This window comes from Castor canadensis, chromosome X, assembly GCF_047511655.1.
Source record: "Castor canadensis chromosome X, mCasCan1.hap1v2, whole genome shotgun sequence".
In the NCBI taxonomy this organism is placed as follows: Eukaryota; Metazoa; Chordata; class Mammalia; order Rodentia; family Castoridae; genus Castor; species Castor canadensis.
Genome location: NC_133405.1, coordinates 48,378,285 through 48,394,621, shown reverse-complemented (window position 1 = coordinate 48,394,621; position 16,337 = coordinate 48,378,285). Strand labels below are relative to the sequence as shown.

General features: G+C 35.3%; 1 protein-coding gene and 1 long non-coding RNA gene across 15 annotated transcripts in view; one reads left to right on the top strand and one right to left on the bottom strand.

Annotated features, from left to right (window-relative positions):
• The window catches only part of Il1rapl2 (interleukin 1 receptor accessory protein like 2), a 1,059,626-nt gene extending 1,045,766 nt beyond the window's left edge, over positions 1-13,860 (top strand). Inside the window, exon 11 of the mRNA XM_074063284.1 lies at positions 6,045-13,860. Within this exon, the coding sequence (XP_073919385.1) occupies positions 6,045-6,742 (698 nt within the window). The 3' untranslated portion in view covers positions 6,743-13,860. The remainder of the gene's footprint in view (positions 1-6,044) is intronic.
• LOC141419754 (uncharacterized) overlaps positions 1-16,337 on the bottom strand; it is a 279,105-nt gene that overhangs the window by 38,218 nt on the left and 224,550 nt on the right. The gene's annotated exons all lie outside the window — the stretch shown is intronic.

Sequence of the window (16,337 nt, the reverse complement as noted above, 5' to 3'; positions counted from 1 at the left end):
TGAGGCTAAAGTACAAGCATTTTACAAGAAAAAAAATCAGCAGGAAACATAACAAGATTGTCTTAAGTATTGAGGGAAATACCAAAAAGACTCCACAAGTAGCAAGTAGCTTTGTCCAATATTAGGTAAAGTTGCAGTAGTGGAAATGAATTGCCTAAAAACATTTCCTGTCTCTGAGAGGAAGAGAGAAACGAGAACAGGGAGGGCATTTTACAAATGTATTTTCTTTGCTACTCTCCACTTTCTCTTTTTTTGAATAGTCTCTTATGTTCCATTACTATCTCTCCTGTCTGTGAAGAGATAAAAAGAGAAGAAAAAATAGACAAATATGTGGATAGCATTTTAGGGTGGATTCTTACCACTCTCATGCTTCCCTACCTACCCACAGGTGAAATGCAAAAGTAAAAATCAAGTATTCATTACCAAAAATATAGCCTTCAAAATCAAAAGTGTAAAGAAATAAAGTTCCTTGGACATACAAGGTCTCAGCAAGACCCTGTTAACTGTTCATCAAAACTCTAATCAGGATTAAACAAAATCCTTATATTAGGTAACAGAGACCAAAATTCCTCCAAAGAAATTCAGACAGCTAACAATTCACGAAATATCAAGCTCAGAACTTGGGAGAGGCAGGCTCAGGGAAGTTCTTTGTAGAGAAAGTAATATCACATGCAGGAAGCATCCCCCCTACACATATATACCAGGCTAAATAAAAATTGTAGAGCCTCAATCTCTGTGCCAGATAACATACAGAAACTTACATCTGACAGACGAAACTCAATACCCCAAAACTTCAGCAACATAATCCAAGATAGGCTCAACCTTTATAATTCTTCTACTAGGTTAGTATTTATCATTATCATCTAAAATCCAAATACTATTTTCAGTAAGACTACATTAGAAAGTACCTCACTATACCCTCTAGGTATACCAAAGGTTGAATAAAATTTCCCAAATATCTATTGGTGAAAAATACATTTTCCTTTGATATATGGGAAACCTATACAGCTTTGATTTTAAGTCTTCATATATTAACATGAACAATATTATTGTTGATAGCTATCAATTAACAAATGCTCACCAAAATTAGTGGAGTAATTCTATTTTGATGCATTTTGTCCACCCTAATATTTGTTTTTAACTAATAACTGGTGTGCAAAACTATAGGTTTAAACATATCAAAGTACTACTACTTGGCAACGTAACAAATTATGCCTTTGTCTACAAGCTACCTATTTGTTTTTTACCTTTTTAAAATCTGCTACATGACCCTGATAATAGCCCTGACATAAGTGGAACTATCAACACAAAAATAATTTACAAGGAAACAATTGGTTAGTTTGAAAATCAGATGGTCAATAAGCTAGTATGATTTTTCTCTCCTGTCCTTCTGCCTACATCTATAGAAGACTCAGAACCTTAAAATGACAAAAGTACTGAGTACTTTTGTAAAAATTATACATACCTTACAGAAGCAGTTTTTTGAGACTGTCATTCTTCCTGATTCTATTTTATCTCTATTCCCTCCTTCAGTTTACCTTCTTGCTTTATTAATAAGTGGCATAATTTATTTTCAAGTCACTTTTCTGAATTAAATCCTACTTTAGCTCTAAAAACACTAGAAGTTTGCTTTATATAACACCTTGTGAAGGAGATTTTAAAACTGAACTCATTTTATTTTTAATAAGGTTTTAGGTTGTCAATATACTTGTTTCCCACCAATACTGATGGTACTGGCATGAGTTCTCTTCATTTCCCTAATAGATACACATCCCACAGAGAGTCTAGTGACATTGCATTTTCTTTGAGAATGTTTTCCTAAATCTATCAACTCAGCGTAGACAAAAGGAGAAGTGTCTTGTATTTGTAAGTACAATATAAAAAATTAATTTAAGCCAATTAAGCACTCCTATCAAAATTACATTCAAAGGGTTTTTCTTTGCCTAATTGTGAAGATCTCAAGTAGGTGAAATGGACTTGGCTTTATGTCCTATCTGGTCAACTGCTGTGGTTTCACAGACTTGTCTAGAGAAACAGAAGACTGTCAGATACAGTATCCCTTGGTCTTTTCTGTCATCAGAAATTACTTGAACCAAAATTTATAAAAACATGAGGTAGTAACATTTTATTTAAGGAACATTACATATTTTTATATGGAAAAAATCTTTTAAGGGGTTTTTGCTATGCAATTGCTAAATATGCCTGAACAAGTCAGGGCAAGATTAGTGAGTATTCATATGTGCTGTGGATTTAGGGATTTTTTTTTGGAAAACATTTCTTTATTATCTCTTTGTGGTAATAAGCTTTTTAAGACATTTTCTGAAGGTTGCTAACATGTCTCCCACAAAACCACAGCCCTACTAGGGCAAACCCCACAGCCTGCCAGAGATTTCACTATGGACCAGCGATGTCTTAACTTGATACCTGTTTCTGCTTACTTTATTTGGAACTTTTCCAAACCCAACCACCCTGTTTGGTCTCTAATTCAAGGGTGGCAAGTCTTCTCTGTAAAGGTCCTGATAGGAAATACTTTAGGATTTATGGGTTACATATGATCTCTGTTGCATCATATTCTTCATTTTCATCATCTTTTTCTTTAAAAAAAACTCTTTAAAAATTAAAAAAAATTCTTAGCTCATGGTCTATGCAAAAACAGGACAGGGGGCTTAATGGAAAAGGCTTCAAGTTACTATCATTGGCTACAGCATTACAACCTCAAGATGAAGGCAAATTATTTGGGGCACTTGCTTCATACAGTCCAGCCACAACTATCTGGCTATAGATTATCAAGTAAAAAATGTGAACTCTTCATGTTTCATCTCTTTTTTTGTTTATTTACATTTTTTGTGATTGCTATGTTCTTTTTTTTCCTGAAGGAAAAGAGATAGAAAGACTTAACAGGGAGAGAGGAAGGAGGGAGAAGCAGATAGGTGAGAGAGGAAGAAAAGGAAAGGAAAGACATAAAGGGCAATGAAAAAAAGGAAAGATTATGGTAAAAGAAAAAGAGATGAAGGTAGAAAAGAAGAAAACAAAAGGGAAAAGAAAGAGGTAGAGAGAAGAAAAGAAGGGAAAAGTGAAAAAATATAGAAAAATAGAGAGTGAGCCAGAATATGAATGCAAGAGCACAGTTTCTCCTTTTCCTTAAGCCAGGCAGCTTTTAGAGGCACCTCCCCAGCTGCTTTCAAATATTGAGGTTGCTGCCCAACCACTGATCACTATCCCAATAAGTGAAATGTGGGCTTCACATCTGAAAACTTCCACTTGGTTTTTCACCAAGTGAAATGGAACACAAAATTCAGGGCCCAAGCAAATGGCTAGTATTTTCTTTGGGACACTTGGGGCTGTGTCTACCCAGGGAAAATTTTGATGTATTCCAGTACATATGATTAATGTATATGTAGGGCAAACCAGGATAATTCAGAACTTTTTTTTTCTACAGCAGGTTTTTAGGTGGAATTATCTGGATGGTTGCCTCAACTCTCCACTAGGCTTTGCCAGGATAAGCACAGCTAGTGTAGTGTGCAGGAGACAGGGACCACTCCCTCTCTCCAAGGTTCCCTTCAACACCCACACCCTGTGTAGCTGAGTGTAGTGGGATCTGTCCTGAAAGGCATTCCTCCTGGGGCAAGTGTAATGAGTTCCTAAGAAGTCCCAAAAACTCTAATTGTTGCATTCTGTTTAGTTGTCAAATGATAAAATATAATAGATAGGCGAAGAGTGACAATTATACTATTAGGAAGAATATATTACATGTTCCCTTCCCCATCCCAAAAAGAAGCTAGAGAGCCAAAGCCCCACATATCTCAATCAAAGTAATTAGTGCATTTGTGTGTAACTTCTCTTATGACTACAGATACTTGAGTTGCATTTTTTTAAGTAGACAGAGACATGCATATATATAGCTTTTGTTTTAAAAATTATAGTTTAAAAGTACGTTTAGACAACATCCTAACATGTAGAAGTGCTGTTGATCCTAGTGGTGTATTTTATGTGACTCCTTAAAAGGTTTGTAGAGAACAATTTTTAAAAATTAAATTACAAGCTGTAATTAATAAGTGAAGTATACTAGTCAATGTAACCCCTTCATAAATTATTTTGTAGGGAACATTTCTATAAAGCTAACAGTTAACACAGAGAAACTGTACTCTCATGGACTCTTGCACTGATACCATGATTCTGGGTTTGGGATTTATTTTGGAGAAAAGGTGAAAAGAATAATGGGAAAGATGCATGATAGTTTATTTTACTATATCTTACAGATCCAACTTCTAATGATGAAGCTTCCCACATAACTTCTTTCTTTTTGGAAGCAGAAAGAAAGGAAGACCATGAAGAGTCAGAGCTGTTGATACATTGGGATAATATTTTCCCAATCTATTGAAACTTTCTACCTTCCCTTCCATTCTGTTTCACCAGTTCTCTAAGTGACAATTACAGAGTTACAAGACTTCCCCATTGCTACTTGTGTAGTGATTTTTATTTTGTATTGTTTTGTTCTTGCAGATTTCACTGCTGATTTTCCCCCTGACTACATAACCTCTAAAATAAAACACTCAAAATTCTTAAGAGATTCCATCCCAACTTAGAAACTGCCTTATCCCCTAAGATACAGTTGATGTAACTACTGCATGAGAAAGTCCTGAAATGTATTAAGTCAAAACAAATCAGCCATGAAAACAAACTGTTAAATGGGCTATTCTATGTGTACTTCTTTGAAAGTTATTTTTGTGTATCTGTAGGGTGTGTAGAAAGTTTGCTTATTTTCACTTTTGAACGTTTTCTTGCTGCCAACTGGTGGAAACAAAACCCTGGAAAAGGGAGATCATCTTTAAAATATGTATTTGTAAAATAAGTTTCTCTTTTCACATGGCTTCTACTGGCTGGTTGGTGACCCCACACTATGTGCTGAATGTGACTCCTTGAAAGCAGTCTATAACCTTGGGCAGATTTGTAGTGACAAATGTTGCTATGCTTCTGTAAGCACCGCTTCTGCTAGAGGGCACTGTATATTAGATAAGACCTTGTGCTGTGCTTAGTAAAGACAGCTTTCTGGTGCAGCACCTGTGTCCAAGTCTCCATTTGTTAACACTTGTGTACGTTTCCCTTTTTGGCAGATGAGACTTTGGGAAGCATGATTGCAAAAGGTTTATTCTATGGGATAAGCAAATCTAGAGGTAGTTGAGTGCTTTTCTGCAGGAGAAAAGCAGTAACATACCTCAGTTTCAGAATTACTTGACAAAGTAGGGCAAAAACTTCCTTCTTAGTAAATAGTCTCCTGCTCATCCTTCACCATTCATGCCACATTATCCCCCACCTCCAACTTCACCCTTCACTCTTCTTCAGAACAAAAAGCAGCTACATCAAATTAACCTCATGGGCACACACCACTCTGAGCTTGAAGGGCATAATTAAGAACGTAAGGTTGAAAATGACAGAAGATATTCTGAGAAATAAGGTGATTGATTCCAGAAGAGATTTTTCACCATCTCTGTAATGACAATTATCTCATGTGGTTATTATACATGGCCTCCCTATTTGCTTAGTAGGTGTAAACTAGGGACCATATATACAATTATCATTTGTGGATTAAAAATTAATAACATTAATAAAAAAGAAAGCATACAGGGAGGAAAAGCAAACCAAACCCTAAAGTGCAGCAGCCCTGCATTTATTAGAAGTCTCCAATTCTCTTTTCATTGACCCATTGATTGCTTGTTCACTTAGAGTTCTAGCCTGGAAACTTTCCTTGAATTAAGTGATAAAATAAATAAAAGTCACTGGAAAACACCTAAGTTCTGAAGAAACCAGAATTTGTATTGGCCAACAGAACACGTAAAGTAATGGTAAGGGGGAAGAAAATAAGAATTTAAACACCTGTTTTTAATTTTTTTTATTTTTGAGGAAATGGGCTTTCTGAATTTGCAAAGAAAATGTGATGGACTCTAGTAGAAGACTGGATCTTTGCTATACTAGAATATAAACCTGATGCTTTAAAGACTGGCAATGTCTTTGTTTTACTCTTTCTCTCTTTCTGTGATTTGTAGCATACATTGAAGATCTCACAAGATGTGTTGAGCAAAGCAGAAGACTTATTATCGTGCTCACTCCAGACTATATTCTCAGAAGGGGATGGAGTATTTTCGAACTGGAAAGCAGACTCCATAACATGCTAGTCAGTGGAGAAATCAAAGTGATTTTGATTGAATGTACAGAGTTAAAAGGAAAGGTGAATTGCCAGGAAGTGGAATCACTAAAGCGAAGCATCAAGCTTCTGTCCCTGATCAAGTGGAGGGGACCCAAAAGCAGCAAGTTAAATTCTAAGTTTTGGAAGCACTTAGTGTATGAAATGCCAAACAAGAAAAAAGAAACGCTATCTCAGTGCCATGTTCTGGACTCTGCAGAACAAGGACTTTTTGGAGAACTCCAGCCTATACCCTCAATTGCCATGACCAGTACCTCGGCCACTCTGGCATCATCTCAAGCCGATCTCCCTGATTTTCACCATTCAGATTCAATGCAAATGAGGCACTGTTGCAGAAGTTATAAACACGATATGCCAACCACAACCTTACCAATACCTTCCTTAGGCAACAACCACACTTACTGTAACTTGCCTCTGACACTACTCAATGGACAGCTACCCCTTAATAATACTCTGAAAGATACCGAGGAATTTCCTAGGAACAATTCCCTGCTACCTTTATCATCCAAAGAGCTTAGCTTCACCAGTGATATTTGGTAGTGAAAAAAACTGAATTCCTCTGATCAGCTATATGAGTCTACATAATTTTTGCTATACTAAGCATAAAGTACACCCAATAACATCGAGGTGCTGAAAATAATGAAGAAAAGGCATGAAATCACTTTTGTACTTAAATATTTTTGTTTACATTTCCAGAATAGAGGGGGGAGGGGAGGACTTACTTTTGTAGTGTGTTGCCTTGTTCCAATGTACAGTTTTTATTTACTCCTGAAAAGAATTTTTTTAATTTTGTTGTTTTAGTGTAGGTTTTATGATATCATACAGACTGCAACCTTATTGGGTGAGTTATCTTCCCCATATTTATGAATATTCCAGCATTTACATTGTATGTAAAATAAGGAAGACTTTAATTGAATTCAAAAATTCAGAACTAAGTTTAAGGGGAAAACAGAACTTTCATATAAGAGTGCCTGAAAAATCAGGAATTATAATGGAAAAAATGTTGAGGCACTCCAGTTGGAAGATTGTTTATAGAGGAAAATCAGTTGAGAAAAAAAATGTGATTGAAATGTTTAGAACTTCTTCGATGGACAACTTCTATAGACTAAACCAACAGCTCATAATTACAACTCTTAGTTTTATTAGGCAAGCACATCTTCTGTAGGCAAACTGGTAGTTAGGTAACAATGTTCATTTCTTAAGCAAATGAATAGACAGACTACGAGTTCTTTTAGGATGATTTTCAATATGCCTTATGGCAATTCTGGCTTATTTCAAAATTTTTATGACTTTGAAAACAAAGGGCACATTTTATTGTTTTCTAACAAGTTCACATATGGACATTTTTCCCAATCTCTTGACTTGCTCTAAGCCTTATATGAAGATGTGGGCATTTTGCTGCTTGTTTTTCAGCATCATTGGAGTTTGAATTTAAATATACATGGACTGCAAGTATCAGCAATTGGAAAGAAGTATTACACCAACATTCACAGATGAAGTGCTAAATGATTTGAGTTTACTAGTGGTAGAGCAGCAATTAAAGAAATGCTCATCTGCGATGTAGTTGCGAAATAGACTATTCTGTACATACACATATCTGCTTGGCTGTGTGTGCAAGGCTCCTACAGAAATATCTCTATTTCCGGTGCTTCAAAGAGTACAATTAATACACTACACTTGTCCACCCTCATATAGTGACTGTGACTGTATCACACCAGAAAATCTCTGTGAATAATCTAAGATATCTCCTACTTGCTGTAAGGAATGTGCCCCTACTCTAGTATTTACTGTGGATTACTACTTTATATGATTTCCAATTAATCAAATTTGGTGTGCTCTCCACTTAGATGCCTGTGGGGGGTCAATATCTTGTCAAGGTTGATTTAGACATTTTGCAAATGTTTCCTAAATCAAGTTCTTGAACAAATATAAACAAGGAAAAATATACACAGTGTGTAAAAATAAGAATTTGCCCAACCCTTGTAATTATGAAACTCAAATGTATAAATGAACATTAGATAACATGCTTTGATTATTTCTCTCAACTTCTTTCCATTATTAATGCCCTGTGATCCATGAGTTTTGGTAAAAGTACTTGTTTCTCTGTTGCTTTACTATATCCAGCTGTTCAGAAAATGTATTATGTACCAACAATGTGTGAATGCTTAGCAATGATACATGTTCATTTCACAGTGGGACAATTAGTTACTCCTTTGAAAGGTCCTCTTCAACATGTGTAGGTATTTCATAGATGTATTTTTTCCACTTAGAAAGGAGATTTTGCTTCTGTAAAAATATAGGTATTTCAAAATGAAAATTTATGAATTCTGAACTGCTTTCCAAGTGTTATAAAGTTGTATTTACTCTAGTTGTTCTTTAATGCTATGTGTAACTACTAAGTTAATAACCTGCATGAAATGAGTAGTATATGTTTAAGTGGCCAATTGTACTTTTTACAACATTATTTTCCACAAAAATCAAGATTAATTCAAATAGAATGTTCAGTCATATTTTTAAACTAATAGTTCTGTATTGAGCATGCCAGTTCTGAAAATATAACATTGGTCTCTCTGCTTCCTTTATTTACAATGATTAAACGTGGGTAGCAATTTGAGTTGGCTGGCCACAATGTGTCCTTTCACTACTAGTAGGTACTCAAAAACAGAGCATTCACACTTGTGCTGGGGAACTTGACAAGAAACCTTTTCTACCATTTTCAGGAACTAATGTGTACACTATCTATAAAAATTTATTTCTAGATGGCAATTCAAAATTTAATTTTCATCTGAGATTTTTAAAAGATAGAGCCCATACAGTATAATAACTATTCAGTCTAGAACATAATGTGTACTTCTAATTTCTTTCACACTGGGAATTTTTTTCTTTTCAACTTTTCACTGAAATGGATTTTAGAATCTAGGAAAACACTGTTACAACTAGTTCTCAAACATAAGTAACAAATTCAATGTCATATAATTATATGTAAGCATACATTTAAAAGCTGACTTTTGAAGGTGAAACATTCTGAAAATATCAGAAATTATGATGCAAGTAAGAAATGCACAAAAGTACTAGATGCATAGGAAATGAAAATTGCATTGGGAACAAACAATGGTCAGGGAGGTGGACATGTTTATTGGTTTAATTTAGTAAAATATGAGATCTGGTAGGCTTGATAATGTATGATCCCTAATCTAACCATAGCGACTCTGAAATGTAGCTGGACATTTCCTGAAAAGAAGATCCCACTCCTTGCTACCTGTAAGCCAAATTTGTTCTGCTTTCAAATACTCAATCAAAACTATGAGTACAGAGATACTTCCAGGCTTCTAATAAGGCTTGAGCCCAATGTAGCATGATGTGAAAGGTAGATATTTTGATTAAGGATGGATGGTTAACTTTGTGAGGCTGCAAGGAGGGAGTAGGGTGCAATGAGAGGTGGAAACAGAGTTCAGTTATGAAAGAGAAGTTTACAGAGGAATTTGAAAGGAGGTGGAAGTGAGTAATATCCTAAGGATTACTTCTGCAACATGTTGGAAAATGGCAAGTGTGAGAAAGAAGAAAATTTTGGCAAGAAAAAGGAGACTCCTTGACCCATGTGGTATTTGTAAGGCTTGCTAAAGTATGGAACCACTGGTTTAAAGCCTTTGCATGTCTTTTGGCATTTTTTAAAAATAAAGTAGTTTTTACCAAGTGTTTTTCTAGAAAGTTATTGACCAAGAGAAACACACTGAAAATTCCACATATAAATCCTTGTACTCCTTGTATTCCTTTTCCAAAGTGAGGTAGTGAACTGATAAAATCAGACTAAAGTTAAGACAGAAAATAGTTCCATAGTGATCAGTTAAGTTTGAACACTTGTAATTGTTGTTGCTCTTTTATGAGAGAATTTAATGTTGGAAATTGTCTGGCTCCAGTTTCTATATTACTCATGCATTTTTGTTCTAAAATGTCTTATGAGAGGTCACAGTTTTAAATATTAAGGCTCTCTGATGAATGTATGGGGTTCACTTCAAACTCTTTCATATCAAACTGGCCTGTTTTAGAACTGAAATCAGCCACAAACAATTTAAGAAATTTATTCACTCTAATTACTGTGTAATCTGAATTGTAAAATTACCTACACCCATCTAAACTTATTCTGCCAAATGCTCACTGCTGTTGTCTCAATCACATTTTCTCCAGATGGTCCTAAAGTTAATCATGAGTATTTAATGCCTAATATGTATTGACCAGTACATAAAACATAATAGAAAAACTTTATTTTAATACTTGTTCTTAAATAGTTTATATATCACATACATGAAGAAAGGGGCATTTGTAAACCACAATCCAATTCAGGGAAGATAATAATAATGTACACAGTAGTAAGAGAGGTGGGGCAATTTCATGATGACTTGGGCAAGAGATGAGTTTGGAATAGAGAAAACAGAGCTGAGAAATGAATGGGAATTTCCTAAGTTCAGGGACTAGCACATGAAGACTGAAGGAAGAGTAAGCACATTTTATTTAGCTGACAGCAAGCACATTTGGCTGGCAAAATCAGAAATGTGTGTGAGGATATAATAACAAATAAGACTGAGGAAAGTGTTGGAGCATTCATCTGAGAACAGATGCAGGAAGAATTAGGTAAGGGGAGAGAATGGAGGAAGGGAGACCATCTAAGAGTTTGTTGTCATAATCCAGGTGTGAGATGATGATAGATGGAACTAAGGGATGACCTGGATCCTGTCAGAAAAAGGCAGACCTGAGGAGGAAGAGCCTGATACAATAATGCACAAAGTGCAAAATGGAAAAAAAGTTTAATAAAGGCTTCAAGTATCAAAATATTCAGTTGGAGTGAAGCAATTATTCTTAGGTGTTTAACCTTCATTTTAAATGGAGTGTTCTGACACTGTCAGACCAAGAAGAGAGGTTCATTTGCTACTGCAGCATTGATGAAAGGTTAGAGGGAGAGAAATGGTCAGGAAAGGCAAAGTACTTCTGCAAATATAGCTTAGAAACAAGCATATTCACTGCATGACTGTAATCCCAAGTTCACAAAGAAGGAAATGATGAAGTTTGGTTCTTTAGGTGACATCTTTTGATTTTATTTTAATTTCTTGCCTCACTTTGGGATAAAGAAGTTATGATCTTGAAATGAAGCCACTGAAGTGATTGAATAGGGGGAAAACAAATTCCAGGAGGTAGATATTGTGTTGTTCCAAAATAAGGAAACTGAACAAGGTTCCCAAAGAACAACAGGGGATATGTTGAAGTGTGTTTGAAATGGTGGGAGGAAGTTCAGAGTACAGGCCTGAGAAGAACAAGGAAAAGAATTGGCAACTTGGTAAGGCTGGAATGCAATTTTCACCAAAATTGAAAGTGAAGTGATAAGTGGATTACCATCTTTCTGATTATGAAGGACATTGCACAAGTTTATTAGTCAGGATAGATAAATATTGTAATGCCAACTCCAAAAGTCTTTGCATCTTAACGCAATAAAAATATTACTATCTCACGCCACAGTCTAATGAGGATTGGAAAGGATTATGGGGAAAGTCATTCAGAGACAGTACTCTCTCCATTTGTCTAGTAAATGGAGAGAGAAAGAGAAAAACACACATACACACACACAGAGAGAGAGAGAGAGAGAGAGAGAGAGAGAGAGAGAGAATAGAGGTTCAAGCTGTCCCATAAAAAGCACTCACATTCTAAAAGATAGGGTGGGAATGTAGTCTAGCTTTTTGCTCAGAAGAAAAATATAATGAGACTTAAAGTGTATAGTCTCTATTACTAAGATGCAAGCTATTGTTTTTCCATAATATCCTATGATAAAACAAAAATAGATGCAGGGAAGTTATAAGAAGGGAACTCTTTACTTTTTGAAGCAAAAGCACAAGAATAGGTGAATCTGAAGATCAGTAGCCTCATTTTCTTCCTTGCTATATTCCAAGCACCCATAATAGAGCAGGTCAAGGGATAGGTACTCACAACACAATTGTTGATTACATGAACAAGTGCACTAAGGAACATCTGTGAAGTTTCAATTTCTGCAAAAATGTAAGGTGAATATTTTTTCAATTGCTTCTTTTGGCAAGCAATTTTATTATTTGCAATTTTACAAAATGAAAAAGTGCATGCGATTATCTCTCTGCATCCTGTCTGGGGCTAGGATTTTAGGATTCTAAGTCAATTTGTGGTTGGAGATCAAAGATTCATAAGGATACTGCCAGTCATACAAATCATTCATCCTCAGAGCATTCACACAATATAGTTCTATGAGGCCACCCAATATAGTTCAGTGCTTCTAACCACATCATCCTTTTTCCTAAATACATACTTTATATGTGGATTTATTGCCCACAAAAACTTGCCTTCCTTTTTTTTTTTTTTTGCGAAGGGTGCTTTTTGGCCTACAATTATAATACCAGGTAGAAGAATGCAGATTAGATTAACAGCCTTTACTGGGTGCAGGGTGTGCCCCACTAGCAATTCTACCAATGGATTCAGTTTGCTGAAATATTCAAGTTTCTGTTCTCCTTTGATATATTTTCCAGTCAGCCAATACATTGAAAGTCTTTGACCTTCTTGATAGAAGAGGTGTGTGAAAATTCTTAGAAAAAAATAAGAATGCCATACATTTTTACCTGGGGCAAATTCCTTAGCATTTCTATACCTCTATTTCCTCATTTGTAAAATGAGGATAATAACAACACACATAGGTTTGTTGTGAACATTGTGAATTAATGTATGCAAAGTGCTTAGAACAATGCTTGGCACAGAATAAGAGCTATAAAATATTTACTATTGTTATTTTATACAAAAATGGCACAGCTAACCCACCATCCAGGGGAAATGCATTTTTATTTTACTTTCCAAGTAGAAGAGATTGGCTGTTAGGTTTTTGCGTGACTGCCTGTATGACCAAGGACACTCATTTTCCAGACATCTGGCTGAGGCTAGAGGTGCATTCTGTGGTCATGGAATAGATCACAGCTAACTGGCCCATACAAGGAACAAGTCTACAGTAACTTTGACCTCATTAGTAATGTGTTCTGAGCTAGACAAAAAACAGGACTCTCAGAACATGGATTATTCAGATTTGCTGTCCATGTTAATCAAAGTCCCCAGATGATTGCTTGATATTCTGCTTCGCTTTAGCTAGGTTTACATAAGACCATAACATCTGGATGAGAAGTGAAAAAATGCAGATGTTTAAGCCTCATGATGGGAAACATCCAGATGTCTCAAATTTGGATTTGATTTTTTTGTTTTTCATTTTTGAAAAAGAGAGAGAGAGAGATGCCAAAAGAAAACAAAATAAAAATCTACCATAGTTTCTACTTTCCTTAACTTGGGCAAAATCAAGCTGGTTTCTTGTTACAGAAGTTTAAAATACCCCTAAAAGATAATTAGGAAGTCTTTGACTCTAGCATTAGATGAGCTGTGTTTCAGTAAGATATGTTTTTCAGTTAAAGAAGCCATCTCTTTCATAAGTAACATTTGTGAGAGATGATTGCCTTTATAGTGAGACAATATCTTGGAAGAGTTGATCATACTGAACTGTCTGGAAAAGTATGGCTGGATGATACCAACAGTAAAGGGAAGTTTGCTAAAGAAACTCCTCGGGGTGTGGGTGAATTCAAATATGATATATTTGATATGTTGTAATAACTTTAATGGATGTCACAATGTACCCCCACCCAGCACAACAATAAAAAAAATTAAATTAAAAAAACTCCTCTGAAATGTTTATTTACTAAGAGGCTCTGAACTCAGCTAAATGTGTAAGGAGTTAAATCCAAAATGATACATAGAAATCTCTTCTGTTTATGAAATTACTGTGTTTATGAAATATTTGCTACCTGAATATCAACGGAGGCATAACAATATGGTAGGTATTTTGTGAGTGTGAATTGAAGAAAATCAAAATTCATGTGGAAGTCCCCAAAATGCCTATCATCAGTGACCTAAAATATTATTAACTATATTTAAATCATGGTGTTCCTAGAGAGTTGCCACATTCTATCTCTTATCTGAATTCTCTATCAAGAATTGCTCTATCAAGAAAGGAAACACACTTCCTAAACACACTAATGTAGGTAGTATCTCATGCAATTTTAGAACTGGACAAGAAGTTCAAGGCCATTTATTTTAATCCTTTTATTTTACTTATGGGAAAACTAAGCCCTGGAGACTGACTTGCTGGAGTGACAAATATACTGTAGAATACAGGACTCTACCATTATGAGGCAACTGATAGGTAAGTTTTGACAAAGGTGTAGGAAGACAGCAATAAAAGGGAAGAGGAATTTGTGAACTCATTAAGTTACTGGTCACCTGGGGAATGCTGAGAATATGCTGAAAACGGGAATGAGGGTTACATCAACAATAAGAAAGGAGTCATGGAAATCCCAAGATAAGCATCACTTATGAATAATTTTGTTAATATACACAACACCACTTATCATAAATAGTAGTCTTTTGTGATTTCCTGATCTTCCACAGTGGTTAAAATTATTGCAAATAATGTTAGTTGGAAACTGGCTAAATTCATTTGGCAGATGAAGATATAAAGTTTTAAGCATTCTGCAAAGACTCAAATATGGCGCCAAAGGATTAAGCTCAGTTTTGGGGAGTTGGTTTTGATTATCAGGTAGTGCTCAATTGCACAAGTGCATGGCGAGCAAAACTACCTTCAGATCAAAGTGAGTCTTTCCAGGACTCTAGCACTGTCTTTGGCAATGTGTGTGGAGAAAATACAAATCAACTGCTCAGAAATGCTTCAAAAGGCATGGATAAAAATAAATTAGGAAAATATTCTGCACACCTGGGTTTCCCCCAGGAGAAAAAAAAAAGAGGAATTTTTCTCCTCACAGTTTCCTGTTCCTCTCAAAATAATCCCATATAATAAAGAGAAGCCTAAATTAGAAAATGTCTTCTTTTGAGTGTTAGCACCAAAATCCATATAATTATTCATTGACTATGATTATTAAATTATGGCTATTTTTTCTAACACAGTGGAAAGCTACCTAGAAATAAGAGTGTGCACACTAAGGAGAAATATAGAATATCACGATAGAATTCAGACCTCAACCATTGCACCCTACCAGACCATTTATCATCTCAATTTAAAAACAGTAATGCTGCCAGTGAAAACAGAAAACAAGTTGTCAGCATTTTTCCTTGAGCATGATGGAACCACAAAGCCATAGACCAGGCAGTAAAATTTGTTTGAAAAGCTCAATGTTTTAAGACAAGCCAGATTATTATGGGAGATATACATAAACTACTCATCTAATTTATTTTGCACTCATGCCAATTCACATGAAATTAGCTTTACTGGTTTGAAAGATTTCTTTTTCCTTTCCTGTCCTTTCATGTGAGTAAACCCAATTCAGAGCCACATTGTGGGGGATAAGGATCATTGATCTTCCTCTTGACTTTTCAATTCCAGCCACAACCCAAAGCTGATTAAAAATGGGTGAAGCAACAGCTTAACATTAGTCTTTCGTTCATGGAAGATCTTTAAACTTTTACTCTGCTTCTTCATATTGGTTTCCTTGAATCTTTTAAAACATTGGCTGTTACACTTGGGAGAGGTCTGAGAGACCATCTAATCCTCTAATTTTAAAGATGGAGAAATTAAGACTTAGAAATTGTTACTTACCCAATAATACACTAACTAGTGGCAGAACCAAAACTAGTTTCCAGTATACATTTTTGACCATATTCTGTCTATTATCCTAATCATGCTCTCAACAATTCATAGGCTAGATTATTAAAGTATTCATTGATTCATCCACTTTTTCAAGTAGAGAAAATGTCTTTCCAATGCATGAAGCATTAAATACTTTCTAACATCATTATGTGACATAGATCCAACTGTGAGCTCCTAAATGTTACACCAAATACACTACGTGCACAAAAGGACAAGAATCTTTATGAAACTTCCTCCCCTGCCACTACTACCATCACGTGCAAGAGAGAAAATAAATACTATGGGAGCTTAACTCACCCTTAAATTTAATGTTCCTAACCAAAGCAAGTTGGGGACATTTTCTAGATACTGTAAATTACTATTTAAATTATAGTATTCTGATTAGGAAGAGTTTTTGGATATGAGAGGTGATATTAGCACCAACTCTAGATC